Source organism: Myiozetetes cayanensis, unplaced genomic scaffold, assembly GCF_022539395.1.
Source record: "Myiozetetes cayanensis isolate MyiCay16 unplaced genomic scaffold, myiCay2020 scf4, whole genome shotgun sequence".
Lineage (NCBI taxonomy): Eukaryota > Metazoa > Chordata > Aves > Passeriformes > Tyrannidae > Myiozetetes > Myiozetetes cayanensis.
The window spans coordinates 10,878,666-10,894,065 of NW_026087631.1; the positions used below are offsets into that span (position 1 = coordinate 10,878,666).

The 15,400-nt window shown below is 39.0% G+C and overlaps 1 protein-coding gene across 2 annotated transcripts in view; it reads right to left on the reverse strand.

Annotated features, from left to right (window-relative positions):
* Positions 1 to 15,400, reverse strand: part of TEK (TEK receptor tyrosine kinase) — a 41,245-nt gene that overhangs the window by 17,837 nt on the left and 8,008 nt on the right. Inside the window, exons 3-5 of one of the 2 annotated variants that reach the window (XM_050329363.1) lie at positions 8,777 to 9,088; positions 3,471 to 3,581; positions 101 to 246 (exon numbers count right to left, since the gene is read on the reverse strand). In XM_050329363.1, coding sequence (XP_050185320.1) covers positions 101 to 246; positions 3,471 to 3,581; positions 8,777 to 9,088 — 569 coding nt within the window. Of the gene's footprint in view, positions 1 to 93; positions 247 to 3,470; positions 3,582 to 8,776; positions 9,089 to 15,400 lie in introns of both variants that reach the window. The other variant, XM_050329364.1, reaches the window with a different exon arrangement.

Sequence of the window (15,400 nt, forward strand, 5' to 3'; positions counted from 1 at the left end):
AAAGATTTTAGCCTTTATTTGGACACAGTATTTCATTTCAGGTTCATTATGACTTTAAAAAATTAATCATCAGCACACATTAATGGAACTTACGTCTTACAATAAGCCTTGTGTAAGCAGTAGTAAAGAGGTTTCCTCCTATATATCTGGCAGAATAAACCCCTGCATCATGTGGTTGAACTTGAGGATAGGAGACTTCCAGCTCCCCTGGCACTTCATGCCTGGGCACAGAGTGGATGAAGGAACCTGGTAAAGGAGCACATAAATACCACAGGCAGACGTCATTCACCCTCTACCTACAGAAGTCAGTTTGCATTGGTGCTTGAAGAGGTATAGCTGGCATGGGCTTAGCAGCAGAATCAATTTATTAGCTATGAGTTTTCTGGCAGCTCTTTAGCTATCTTAGTTTTTCATAGTTGAGAAGTGAGAGTAAAAAAGAAGCTAGATCTTGAGGAGGTTTACTATATGAATGGGACAAACAACTTCACATTCAGCATTGATAAGAGTCTAGTGGTCAAAAATGTTCATTTTGTTTCTTGTTCTTTTCTGAAGTGGGGGGTAATGATCCATAAGGAGTTCAGGGTGGCTGGAGTTGAATAGCAAGTACCAGGCAGGTCCAATTTAGTCTGAGCAGCACAAAGATTTACTGAGGAGACCAAAACAGAAAGAGTAGAGCACAACTTTGTCTTTTCTTCCCAGATTTAACATGTTTCTCTCTCTTCTATGTTGGTTTGTTGGTTTTTTTTTTCACCAATGGGCTTATCTATGTTATTCTAGATTTGCTGCAGTTAGTCATAAATGTTTGCTAAGGTAAGGCAATAGCATGTGGCCTCCCCCATCCTTCTGGATGGAAGTAATAACATTTGAACTTTGGTTGCTGTCAAAGAGAAGCTGCATCCGTTGAACTTCAGGACCCTTGAGAGTCCTTCCACTCCTGTCTGTTATAGCAAAGCTGCTGCTGTGAGCTAATGCCAGGTCCAGCCAGGCTTCCACTAAAATATATGTGCACGTACTCATACACACTCTATGAATAGATCCAACCATCAGCAAACCCACAGAGCAGAACTGTGGCTCTGTGGGTACTGCACGTCCATATGGGGCTCACTAAAATGGCTTGGGTTGGGAGGAACCATAAAGATAATCTAGTTTTGAACCACCTGCCATGGGCAGGGATACCTTTCCCCAGATCACATTGCTCAAAGCCCCATCCAGCTTGACCTTGAACACTTCCAGGTGTGAGGCAAACAACTCCACTATGGGCAACCCATTCCAGTGACTTACTACACTCACATACAAGAATTTCTTTTTAGTATCTGATATAAACCCACCCTCTTTCCGATTAAAGCCATTCCCCCTTGTCCTGCCACTACGTGCCCTTGTCAGAAGTCCCTCTCCAGCTTTCCTTCAACCCCTTTTAGGTACTGGAAAGCCACAATAAACTCTCCCTGGGGACTTCTCGAGGTTGCATAACCTCAACTTTCTCACATGAACAACCCTCACAGACAGCCTGATCCTATTCTCACTTGCCAGCTAGAATGGCTGAGTGACCATTAAACAGATGATACTCTCACAAATGTCCTTACCTTCTACATCCCCTTACAGTTACACTGGTAATGCAACTTTTTTTTTCATTTTTTCACCCTTTTGAAATAATTTAAAGGGTAAACAGCATCAAGCAGGACCTTTACTGTCTGTTATCATGCATACTATCATACTAGCAATCTGACTATAGTCAAATTTCAGGCAGCCAAAACCATAAAACTTTGCTGGGGATCATAACCAAAACAGCCAAGATTGTCATTTCAGTCCATGACAACACGTGGCAACAGTTTCCCAAGAAAACAGGGCCAAATTAAAAGAACAAATAATGGAATGGATTTGTTTTGAAACCGTGAGGCTTTTTCTAGATAGCTTTTGATTTACAAGCTGCATAACAAACTTGACAACAAAGCATTAAGAAAGGTGGGGGCTCAGAGTCTGTTAACAAGGCTCAATTTTTTATGGCTTGTTTTCTATGACCTGTTAGGTTGATGTCTCAAAGAAACTCTATTTAGCAGAACCATTTCATTCTCTAGACAGCCATCATGAGGTCCTGTAGGGGGGAAGTGGTACTTTACATTTCCTAAATGAAAAACTGCAACAGTTACATATGGCAGGAGACGTATTTTGTCTTCTTTGCCAGCTACTGTATCAGGAATTCTCAGGCATGCTGTTTCAGCAGTGTCTCAGGTGAAAAACTTGACCTACTCTCCAGAGTCAGTTTGGGACTTTTTGCCATTTTTCCAGATGGAATCCCAGCTAGGGGAGCACCATGAATGTAAGCACTCCTGTTCCAACATCTCATCTGGCCCTTGTATGAGAAAATGCTGACAGGAAACAACAAAATTTCCTGGAGACCCGAAAGTGATGGCAAACTTTCTCCACTGTGCCCTGATATAGCTGAATCTCTGAAGAGCAATGAAGCAGGTATTTATGAAACTCTACTTTGCATATTGCCTTTTTAAAAGACATTTTTTATTTATTTTTGTCTTCCAGCCTGTAGAAAATTGCTCTAGGTAATCAGTAACTGGGGTTGAGGATAACTCACTGCACCATTCTTCTACTGTGTGTCAACACTTCCTTACCTCATCCTATTCTATTTTATCCCTGTTTCCTGGTGGCTCACTGTATACCATCAGTCAAAGATGCTGTACTTTCCACAACTATAATTTGTTGGGGTCTAACATTCTGATTAAATATAAAGGCATGGTGAGTTTTAGTGACCTGTATTTTCCTACATTTCTATAGATAGCAAACAGCACATATTTCCAAGTGTCAAGCAGGAGCAACATACAGTTGAAGAGTGAGTTATATGTGAGTTAGATCCCATGTAAGACAGAAAAGTTGGTGTTATAAAAGTTGCAACCTGACTAATTCTTGTATTTGAATGAAATAAGGACAAAATTTTATTTGCAGTTTTTTCTTTCTAATAGCAGACTACTAGGGATTAATTTCTTAGGCTGAAGAGTATCATAGAAGAAAAATGGCCTCAAAAAGCCATTTGAAGAATGCAAAGTATGACCTGAAAAGCAGTAAAAGTGCAAAGAAAGAAAGACAGCCTTCACAGTGGCACAGAAAAACAAAACAAAACAAACAAACAAACAAACAAAAAGCAACAAAAACACAAAACCAAAACAAAAACTAAACTCAGGCAAATATATGAGGAGATGTAGAAGGACATCAAACAGGAAAATAAGAAACAAAGCAAAGGTATAAACTGAGGATTTGGTATTTTGGGGGAAGAGAAACAAGTTAGATCGAATATGGGATATGGCAAATGGCTCCCTTAGGGAACATTAAATGTATGAGGAATTATGTCTGATACAGTTGCACAACATGGGCAGAATCAGCAATAACTTTAAAACAGTTACTTGGCACTTAGTCTAAGACAATGATAGCAGGAAAGAGAAAGGACAAGAAAGATTGATTACCATTCTTGTAGATCACTGCATCTTCCTCTTTTGATGCCATTCTGATGAAGGAAATATTCACATGCTCTCCTTTATTTGCTGTAACAGTTAATGCCACTGGGTAGAATGAGGCTGAAAAAAGAACAGAAATACGTGATAAATAGCAGTTATTGTCTCTTTCTGTCTCTGGCCTGAAAGCTGAGAATGGTTTACAGCATGACCCTGACTCAGATTTTGACACCTAAATTGCTTTAGAACATAAACTGATTCTTTACCACCAGCAGCCTCTATCTATGTTTGGCAAAGACAGAGGAACTGCCTATACCCTGAAACAACATAGTGCCACTAGAATCTGGGGCATGAAAAAAATAATTGGTTTTTGGCTGAGTAACTGGAAACACTTCATAACTCGGAGCTCCAACTGGCCATAGAACACTTTCCCAAGTTTCTTGATCCCTTGAGACATTTTCAAAGCAGACTGGACAAAGTACTGGAAATTGTATTGTAGGGAACATGCTGTCATTGGCAAAAAAATACCTAGAGTGACTCAGTTCTTTTCTATTTCAGTTTTATGATGTAGAACTGTCAAAATAGTTCAGTAGACAACAATCATGCAGGGTCTCGAGGAGATGTGGTAAGATAGAGGGAATTTGTGCTTGTTCATCATGGTCTCTGGAAATACAGAGAGTGTTGGTTTGCACTAAGAACCAAAGGAAAAAAAAAATAATATACAGGCAGTGGTTCTTTTACCAAAATAGTCTCAGCTGAAAATGTGGCTCAATTAAAATGTGAGGGACTGTCTAGATCGTTGACATTTTTCAAATTTCCAGTGGAAAATTGAAATTAATTTTCCTGCTTAAACAGAAAGGTACTTCTATACATTTTTTTATAGCTCTGGATTAAACAAAATAAGAAGGCAATAGACAGAAGGATTCTCACAACATTTCTGCATTTTCCTTTTCATTACTAGTGGAAAAATATTCTCAGAAGATATTTGGAAAAGGGACAGAAAAATATCAAGAAACAACCTTTTTGAAAACAGTGAAATGGTAATTTTAATAACCATGTTACTCTGAAGTTAGAAGTTAAGGATGCTTCCTTTAATTTACTTGGAAAATTCCAAAGTAAAACTATGAAGTGTTTTGAGGACAAATGTTTAGCTCTGTTTATGCCATACCGGTGTTGATACATTATATGGGGAAAAAACTCTTCTTCAGCGAAGCTGACTTCCAAGTTATTCAGCTCTTTACTTGTGTGAGAACTGTGGCAACTTTGTGTTTCCCCTCTTAGAGCACTCAGGAAAGTGAGGCACTGATTTGCACCAGTCCCTTTGCTCTTTCTGTTTCTGAAGCTGTTTAGCCATAGGAGTTCATCCTGTGTAAGTTCCTCTCAGATAAATTAATCCACCCTTGTTTTTCCTTCTGCTGCCACCTGCTTTCCCAACAAGGTGAGTGGCACCTTTCTGACAGGAAAACCCACCTGAGCTTCAGCTGGAAGAGGAGCATTCATATTCCTAGTCAGCTCTGCACTTGCACAGGTTCCATTTCTATTAAAGTTGCATTTATTTCACAACAAATATTTTGTTTAAGGAACACATATACAAGTCAGTATGAACTGTTAGACAACTTATTAATCAAAAATTGCCTTTTATCTCTAATCATGCCTCCTTTTTTTGGTTCATTTTCACCAGGCTGTTGATAAAGTATTCTTTGATTCACAGCAATGGAAATGCAGAAAACAAATTTAGAGTCTGTGGCCAAAATTTGGTGGCAAAGAAATACACAGAGGTAGGACCAGAAAGCAGAGAAAAAAAATTATGAACTAACTTTCTGTCATATATTATATACAATAGAGCTGTAAAAAATGAGCAGGTAGATATTAAATCAAGGTTTGTATGAAGCTGAATTTGTGTTAGTACCTCCATGATATTATTTTACAAAATCTGAGGGATTAAAAAAGGATAATATTCTTGAAATGTTTGAGGAAAGAACAATTTATTATTTCCATTTCAGAATGGAATTTTAATTAAAAATCTAAATGTTTGTGTTATGTGATGTAAAACTAAAGAAAGAAAATCTGAGCAAGAATGAAAACATTTTTATCAGTCCAAGCCAGCTTCTCTCCTAGAATATTATTTCCTTGAAATTTCTGACATTTTAATGTTTTATTTATGATTAGAAATAAGACAACTATTGAAAACTCACAATTCTTTGCAGAATGGAATTTCCATCCCCTGTGCAGTTCTAGAGTTTATGCTCTGAGCCTCTGCCACATGTTTTCATTCCTTTGTATATGATACACAATTGATTTCACCAGGACTCTTCCTGCTTAAGCACATTCATGGGAATCTATTGAGCATTTGTCATTTTACCTAGACACTGGTATCTGCACTTATATCTTAAAGAAATAGAGAATTCTAATACAGAATAATGAAGTAAGATCTCATTAGAAACAGGCAAACAAAAACTTCAAGCAATCCCAACTTACTGCCAGCTTCCAAGTTAGAAGTTATTTATTAATAACAAATGCATAGTGAAAATTTTAGCTACACAGGAAAAAAAGAATTCAACAGCTTTCACAGAAATAAATTGCTAGTTACAAATAACCCTAAGGGATTTAGTTGTAGTGGTTTTTTTGGACCAAATTTAGTGAGGCAATACTAATTGTTTTAACAAGATATTACACTTTTGTATTCCTATTTTCTTTTCCTTGCATTTGGTTAGGCTTAACAAGAGGACTTTTTCTTCAGGGTATTGTTGCAATGGAAAGGAACGCACACTCCCTGTTGGGCTGAGCTCCAACATATTTTTAGATTGTGATTTGTATTACACAATTTCACATCTCGAGTGTGCCAATGCCTTATAGAGACATAACGAACTGAGCTGCAGGACAAGTGCCATAATGCTCTGCTGCTAGCATTTCCATTATTGTCTCTTCTCCCACTCTGTGACTGAGTTTCTGGGGGGAAAATACAATCACACACATGAAAATGCACATTTATTGTGTATGAAAATTGCATAAATTATATTTGACTAGAGGGACAACAGGCTATTGTCCTGTAGTGCTCTATTCTAGATATGTGCACTGTATACAGTTTGAGCACCACTCCCCATGAAAAGATAAAGCACAAACTTTTCTCTCTCATTGTGTATATGAATATTATAGGTAACCATAATGACTCAGTATAAAGAATTCAGGAGAATAGACTTGTTACTTTCAGAATAGCAGATGTGTAGAATAAATTAAGAAAATGAACCACTTACTTTTACATATAAAAATCCTCACTCTGTTTTCATATCTTATAATAGGTATATAATCAGGGAGATGGCAGTTCCCACTAACTGAGTGGGGCTACCCAAAGGATTAATGCTTAGTGAGTGTTTCAGCAACTTCTTGACCTGAGGATGCAAAACAGTGGCTGGATTTTCAGAAGTGCTTCTTCTTCCCATGACTTTTTGTGTCCCTAATGGGAAACTGCAAATTTCAACTCCTGATCAATTTTTGTTGTTGAAAAACACATTCTGCCTTTAAAAATTATACAGACAACAACAGTAAAGTGGAAAAATATCTGTTTTCCAGTTGCCCATGCTTTGCCAAATTTCACAATCCCTCCTTGACTACTTCTTCCTCTTTCTATGGACTTTAATAGCCTTGAGAGTTTCTGATGCACCTCATTCTATTTATCTGATTAGATTATACACCTTCACTGAGGATTTGCTAGTTCAAATTCTGTTAGTGAAGGCTTTTGCAGAGAAAATCTGAGAAACAGATTCAAACCCAGAAATGAATCAAAGAAATCTACCAACTGCTGGTGTGAATGTCATTTCTGGTTAGAAAAACTTCCGCCATATAAGAAGCTCTCAAAGCTTGATTAATTAAAATTTTCTGCTCCTAAGTCCACAGATACCAAGTGCAAAGAACTGATTGATTGAGAAGACATTCAGACCCATGCATGTTGTTCTACAACAGAACAGCCAGAAATGTGCTTAGCTCACTGGCAGTCTGCCACAGGCAGGGTCACATATCGACTTTCCATGGACTGTTATCTTATCTCCTCCTCACTGCAGCCCCCTTTGAAACAATGGAGTTGTCAGTCTGCATCTGCACAGCTTTCTTGGTGACCAGTCCAACCCTTCAAAGACCACATTTGGTCAGAGAAAACATAAGCCAAAGAAAAATGTACCTTTTTTTTTTCCAACATATCCATGTTCAAAGAAATAAATAGACACTAGCTGCAGCTCTGACAAATCAAAGTACCTCCTTTTATAAATTTACTATCTAATTCCAGGAGATATCAACAAAAAAAATTGGTCTTACTAAAACCTTACAAAGAAAGATTAAAAGTGTAAAGTTACCTGACTAACCAGCTGTCATGGCACAAAACATCAGCAGTACAGTAAAATCTATTAAAAATCAGCCACAGTCTTGAGAACTTGATTTGCTGCAGAAAATTACCCAACATTTCTTGTATTTTTCTGTAGTTTATTGTTATCCCTGCTTTGGAACTTGTACCAGATGTTTTATTAGGTCCAGAAACAAGAGAAATTTGAAACATAAAAAAATGTTATTTACAGGTAGTGTGCTGGACCTTGGAAATCCCACCTTCTTATCCGGCTATCTCCCTTGTCATATTTGCTTTTTCTACTGTGCATAGCCTTAAAACTGAAATCAAGTGAACATGAAACCTGTAGTGGATTTTTGTGAATAACCCTCTTAGATTTTGTAAAACTTCTCTGGAGTTTCTTTCCAGTGTTGAGATGCATCCTTTTTTTTTTTGTTTCACAGTGACACAGAATGTACAGATCCAGTGTTGCTGACCTGCAGATTTACTGAACCTTAGGCAAGGCAATTATTTTCTAAGTTCAGGTAACCTATTTATTTAGAAAAATAGAATAGTGATGTTTAGCTATCTTCATCTCAGACCTTTGAAGATTTTAAAATGGAAGCTTGTTTAGGAATCAAGTGTCAGGGATGTGAAAAACCCACTACAGGAGTTGTTATATGTTATTCCACGGGGTCAGTGAGGCCAATACTTACCTTATTTGCTGACTGACTTTGTGTTCCTGGCAGTAGCCAGATACAGGCAGAATACCTGTCATGTCTGACTAACCTCCTCAAGGAAATGACCAGCACCTAGTATCAACCAGTTATCTCTGCAATTTTGAAAAAAAAAACCAGCAAAAAGCTCGAACCAAGTCTATTTTTATTGACTCAGGACTGCCTTGCCTGCTCTGGAACCATGTCTGTGCCCACTCATGTCAACCAAGAATAGCTGCTAGTCTGCAGGCAGTGCCATGATAAACTCAGATCTGACCACCACACAGTACCTTGCAGGGGCATCTTCATGGTGTGTATCCTTGTCACCTCATCCTTGAGTTTCCCTTCACAGTAATACGCTCCAATAGTTTCCCTGGCCTGTTCCCTCTTCCACACCACTGTTTTGGCTGCTGCTCTCTTTGAATCTTCATTAACTTCCAGCGGTTCCCGGTGCTGGTTTGTCACATCCTCCTGGTCTCGGTCGATTGTGATAGACTCACGGGAACGCCATTTGGAGTTGATACATATCAGTGATGTCTCGGAGTTGCCCACCAGAGGGAAGGAATTGATCAGTATGAGGTCCAGTGCCGCTTCCACTTTACCTAAAGATAAAAAAGCATCAAATAAAAAAAAAAAAAAAAAGCTGCAGAATTGGAGTATGTGGACAATCAAATCACAGGGTAAACTGTTTCACCCTGTACTCAGGGTTTCTCTGTCTGATGTCCTGCACAGCTTTTAAGCAAAACAGGAAGAACATAGATTAACCATCCTGCCACACTGATGTTAGCATTTACTTTTTATGAACTGAACAAATGAAGTTTGTTCTTCTCAGAAAAGGCAGTAAGTCTCACAAACATCTTTTTCAAGAGCTGCTGCAGAAGCCCAAAGAAAACCAGGGGTTGCAGAAACAGATAGATCTGTGTTTAGTTAGACATGCACACAAATGCCTCAACGCTTTGCTGGTGACAGGGTCGGTAGGTCATAAGGTTGTCATTTTAACAGTGTTTCTGTCTTTTACATGGATTTAATGTCTATGAATTGATGTAAAGCAGTTATAGGAGCTAATAATATTTTGAACGCTTTTAGTATTTTTTTTTTCAGCTGTTTTAGGAACTTCAACTAATGATTTCATGGTCAATCACATGGTAACCATTTCAAGCCCTAACAGACAGTGGCAAGAACCATGGCACAAAGCAGCTTTCTCAGAAACAAGGAGCAAGTCAGAAACACCAGTTAAGTGAGGTTAGCTTTAACTTGCCCCCTTGGATTGATAGAACTGCCAGAATATATGGAGATCTTTGAAAATAGATACAAGTCTAATCAAAACAGGGTCTGGCAGACTGCTACAGTTTTAGTTGTTTAAATGCAAATAGCTAGAGGGAAATACAGTTCTCCTATAATGAACAAGTGGCAAATAATAGGCGTTTCCCTTTATTTTTGAAATTCAGGGTAAGGAGGAGGGAAACAGTAACATTTTTTCCAGCTGAAACAGGAAGAATAATTGATTTCTTTTATTCATCACATCTATTTTCCTGCTTTGGATACAAATGTATTTTGTATTTACACAGGGAGACCTAATATTTAATGCCACTCAGCTTCCAAATGTTTCTCTGATGGGAAGGAAAGGGTATAGTCTTAGATAAGAAAGGTCAAAAGGTCTTAGTGCTGACTGCAGTCTTTGCGTGTGTCTCTGCAGTGCTCCGGGCCAAGGGAGGAGGTCCTACTCTGCTTTCAATGCAAGCAACCACTCTGGGGACTGAAGTATCTTGACAGCACATTGACGCTCACCACACCCAACCAGTCTTCCACAGCCACCACCCTTTCATGGGCCAGCCCAGATAGCTTGCAGTTACATAATGGAGAAATGAAACCTCCTGGAAAGGATGCAATGGCCATTAAAGTAAATACTACATAAAGGTCCAGGTCAGCAAAGTCAGTTCGCCCTGCTGCGCATTGCAAACCTAAATCCTTTGAACAAAGTTCAAGAGATATGTGGCAGAAATTAGGCCAGACTCATCCATTTTATAGGGCATTTATCTCAAGGCTCTGAGTTGTACACGAGGAACATTTGTGCCCTTACTATGGCTCTGATGCATCAGCTGAAGGTAGATATAGTTCATCAATCACCAGCACTGAGAGCAGCTTCACTTTATATCAGCAAGGATCACATGCCCTGTAGAGATATTCTTAAAGTCGTAAATTGCGAGATTCTGATTTCTGCAAACTTCTGTGAAACTCAGAACCAAATTTGCATCCAAATTCCATGACTTGATGTAATTATCTGCGTGAAGGTCAGGCAGAGTGTTAGAGATCAGAATTGGAATATTTTGATGTTTCTGTCCAGAATCCACAGGGTGCCTTTCCAATTTGTCTTTCCCATACAGAGGTATGGACCCAAGGGACTGGGGTCCTTCAGAGGATGTCTGCTCATCCAGGGTTCCAGTTCCATTTTCTCTAGCATTTCTCTGTTCCTCTGGCTTCCAACAAAAATTGAAAGATAAAAATAACACCTTTTTTCTCCCCTGCATCTCCACCTTTTAAAACACTGAGAAAAAGCAGCAGGAGAAGTCTGAATTTTGAGGACTAGATTTCGTGTTGCCTTTCATCCATATGCAAGGCAAGGCAAAGCAATATCCAATCAGATTCAGACATACCTCTTTCCTTGTAGTAATACAAATCATGTAATACAGGTATAGAATAACCAAAACTTAGACTACTGCTTATCTGTACTTGTGAGTATTCTGGATGAATCAAAATCTAGACACTTGATGAATGGCTAGTGTTCTGATTCCCTGTCTAAATATGGGTGGTTTTTTGTCATGTTAAACATTCTAGGTTAACCCAGCCACCTGAGTGAGGTAGAAGGAGCACAAACAGAGTTTCACGTCTTCCCAGAGAAGCACTAGGAGACTTTTCTGCCTCCAAAGTGAATTTGTATCTATGCACAAGTATGGAATCATATGCCATGCATGGTTTTGCAGCTAAACCTTCACAGCTGCAATACATTAAAATAAAAACTAAAATATATCCAAATGAAAATTTTGCACTAAGAAAAACTATGCTTTAGGTGTAATTTGGAAAAACAAAACAAACAAAAACCCAACAGCAACTTAGCAGACTAAGGCCTTGGAGCTGACAGGAAGGCTTTATGGTAATGCAACTTAAACTAACCCAACAGTCCCTGCTAAAAAGGAATTTACCTAGTCTGGTAAAAGTTAGGCAAATTATGTCCTTGATGTTAATGAAGAGTCTGAGTATATAAGGACCAAATAAGGACAACAGGATTTAGCTCTCTGAGCAAAGCATGAAAAATACAGACAGGAAACAGCCTGCCTCTGTAGCAGGGACAATCCTCTGTGCTGCCTTGAAAAACTTCTTTGACTCCTGCCCTGGTCCTTGAAGAACTGACCTTATCAGGAAGTCAATTTGCTGTGTGTGCAAATAGATTTTGAGAAGAGAAAGCACTTGCAAAAGGCTAAAGCTGTAAATGGGAGATACCATGCAAGGAAGACTCACTGCCCTGTATTTATGACACTCACTCATAGTGGGGCAGTGCTTTGAGCTTTTCCAGCATGGAGAAAACGGCATCCTCTAAAACAGTAAGTTTAAATAATGGCACACCCACTATAGCCCAGACAGCAAAATCAATGGAGGGAGACAAGTTCCTCTTGGCCCATTCTTGACTACAATATCGTCTTCTCTCTCTTGCTGTGTGATACTCCTCTGTGTCTTTCATAACTTCTCTAGTAGAGGTTTCTGCACTCACTGCTCAGAAAGCCAATCCTATCCTGGACTTCATCAAAAGCAGCATAGCCAGCAAGTCAAGGGTGATGATTCTGCCCCTCTGCTTTTGTGAGACTCCACCTGGAGTGCTGCATCCAGCTCTGGGGTCACCGGCATAAAAAGGACATGGACCTGTAGAAGCATGTCCAGAGCAGGGCCACCAAGATGATGGAGGGCTGGAGCACTTCTCTCATAAGGAAAGGCTGAGAGGGTTGGTATTGTTCACCCTGGAGAAAAGAAGACTCCAGGGAGACCTTGTAGCAGCCTTCCAGTTCCTAAAGGGGGCTACAAATAGCTAGAGAGGGCCTTTTGTCAAAGGCATGTCCAGAACAGTTCTACTCAAAGAGCAAGAAAGTTTCTGACAAATACTAAAATATTGCTTCTCTATCAGAATTGGTGCTAGACACTAGAGTCTGTGAGAAAATGGGGCAATTTTGAGTTGACATAGTTTAATGCCAGAGATGAGTACCCACAGCAGCTCTTGGAAGAAAAGCGTTATGATTTGTTCTTTCATCTCAGAGTCCCTGCCCATATACTTCCAGATTTACACTGTTAACCCTTGGCTTGTCCCCATGAAAACAGGGGAATATTCTGGGTGTTTTCTACCTAATGTGATGGCTTTGCAAAGTTGCCTGCTATTTGGAAAAATGTTCAACGCTGGAATGCTTAACACTTCTCTACCACAGCAAGCAGCCAGAGTGGTTGGCTCCATGACAGGATAACCCATACTCCACTGCCCTTCAAAACACATATAAGATGGACATGCATCATATTTGCAAGGTGTCTTGAGAATGCAAAGTTCTGAGTAAAAGTTTAGGTATTAGTATTAAGTAGTAGTGGAAACAATGAAATTGGTTAGACATTACACATCAATTATGTATTTATTTTCCTTATATTTGCAGAGCTTTATTATTAATTTCTTGAAGTGACTCTAAGATGGCAGCCTTTCACTTGACATTAGGAGCATATCAGATGAAAAAGACCTGCTGTAAGAGGCAAGCAGAGAGATTAATACTTTTAAAGTACTAATTACTTAAGAGGAGTGGGCAGAAAATTCTAGTAAATTCCACCCTATTTTTCATCAGGTGAAGCGAAGAAAATAAAAGATGATATAATAGGTAATGTTTTGGTGGGGTGGGTTTTTTTTTAACATTCTTGCTTGCAACACAAATGGTTTCTGCTATTAAATATCTGGGAATATCCATGTAAAATATATAGATACTGTACCAGTAGGGAAAAAATGGAATCTAAATTTAGTTTTGGTGTTATGCTGAAAGGGAAACAGTCGGTTGCAAATGACACTCACTGCAAGATTTAAAACTCATTTGAAGACTGGTGAAAACACGTCACAAATTGTCATGACATCAACCCCTTTTCCTTCAAGTTTCCTAAACAACATCAAGCACTCCCTTTACTTGAAAGAATAATGTTCTGATCTAGAACAAACATAACTTGCTAAATAGCCTATATCTCAGTATTTCCAATAAATCTAATTTTTTGTCCATATAAAGAATCTTATTGTTTGTATCTTACATGATGCTACTGAGCAGCTGTGGGATGGCTCACAGGTCAAATACAAAGACCTTGTGCCTTTAGAAATAGGGCGCTATTTGTGGAGGGAAGGTATTGTGAAACTAATAAGAGATGAAAAATTAGTGACAGAACATCACTTTTCCACTTAGTAGCAGTGGGAAGACCAGACCACAAGTGTGAAAAATAAAATAGTTTGTCAAAGCTACTAGGGCTGCCTATCTGGGTATCTGCTTATCTGCCTTTCCATATATGTGGAACAGCTGGAGGAAATGCAACTGCCTTTCTGTTCTCTCTACATGTCAGTTGTTTCATAACCAATCGAAGCAATCTTTTAAGATGAAAAAGCTAGAAAACAAACACTGCTGCAGCTTGGCTTTCCCAGGGAAGATGCCTAGAGGTGTGTGAGTAATAACCATATAACCAAAATGTAGAAGGATGCTTTCTCATGATTTGTGTTTAGGCTTGGTTGACCACAAGCAAGTAAAGTAGAAAACAACATATCAGCAGAAATGGCTTGTTGAACAACCAGCCTGCAATATGGTAGGTAATGCTGGAAAAAAATGAGGAATGTGGAAAATCTTGAGCAGGACAGGTCTGTAGTTCAGGTGCATCTGGTTGGATTTGCAGCCAGCCAAACATGGGTACTACCATCAAGAAAGTATTTGCACACCAAAATACATATGCCCATAGCAAGGCTGGTCCTTGCAAGCTGCATTATGAAGCTACTATTTATACTGCGGTTGTGTGCTATTTATTGTACGTGGGCATGTGCCAAGCTGGAGAAAGCAAAATAACAAAGGTAAACAATTAGTCTTCATAGGATATATCAGTGCTTACAACATGCACAAGGTTAGCTGTCTGGAAGTGTCTGTGGGTGTGGACTTCTGGAAGGACATACACAGGACATGCACTCTTGCCTGTACCGTGGTGTACCCTCCCTTTGCCACTTAGCGATTTTTCTGAGTGAAGCAGAGGCAGACGTTTCTGGTGCTGAGCACACTTTGTGACTAAGGACTGACCAGTGGCAGGTCTTCAGTGCACAGCCAGGAAATAACACAGAGGAAAATCATCAGCACAATCAAAAGTGCGTTTGGAACTGCACTGTCAAGGGAGACTTGTTGCACCCCGAAGGAGAAACCAACCGAGCCACTTCAGGCTGACAGTGCAAAAAATAAACAAATACCAGACAAACAAAATACCAGCCTTGAAGAAAGAAGTTTACATTTCTGAATACAGACATGCCATTTCTGACTCTGTCTTTTGAAAATCCTTTCAGAACTTAGTAAATGCCTAATATCTTTATACCCTAAAGGGTTTAGCATTTCCTAGTGATGAATTACAAAATTAATTTTAATTTTTTCTTTTTTTTACTTCTCTATGATATGAGCCTTGTTTAAGAGTTAGAGAACAGTTATCAAAATTGTACCCTAAAAAACAATCAGCATTTTAAACTCTTTGTAGGAAAGTCTCTAATTCAGACGTGGTGGATCTTTGCTCTGTGCCTTCACTGAAACTACAGTAGAACAGCATCTTAAATATGATCTATAGCACAGGGCAGAGACTGTCTTTGGAGGACAGGTCCTCATTGTAGTTTCTGT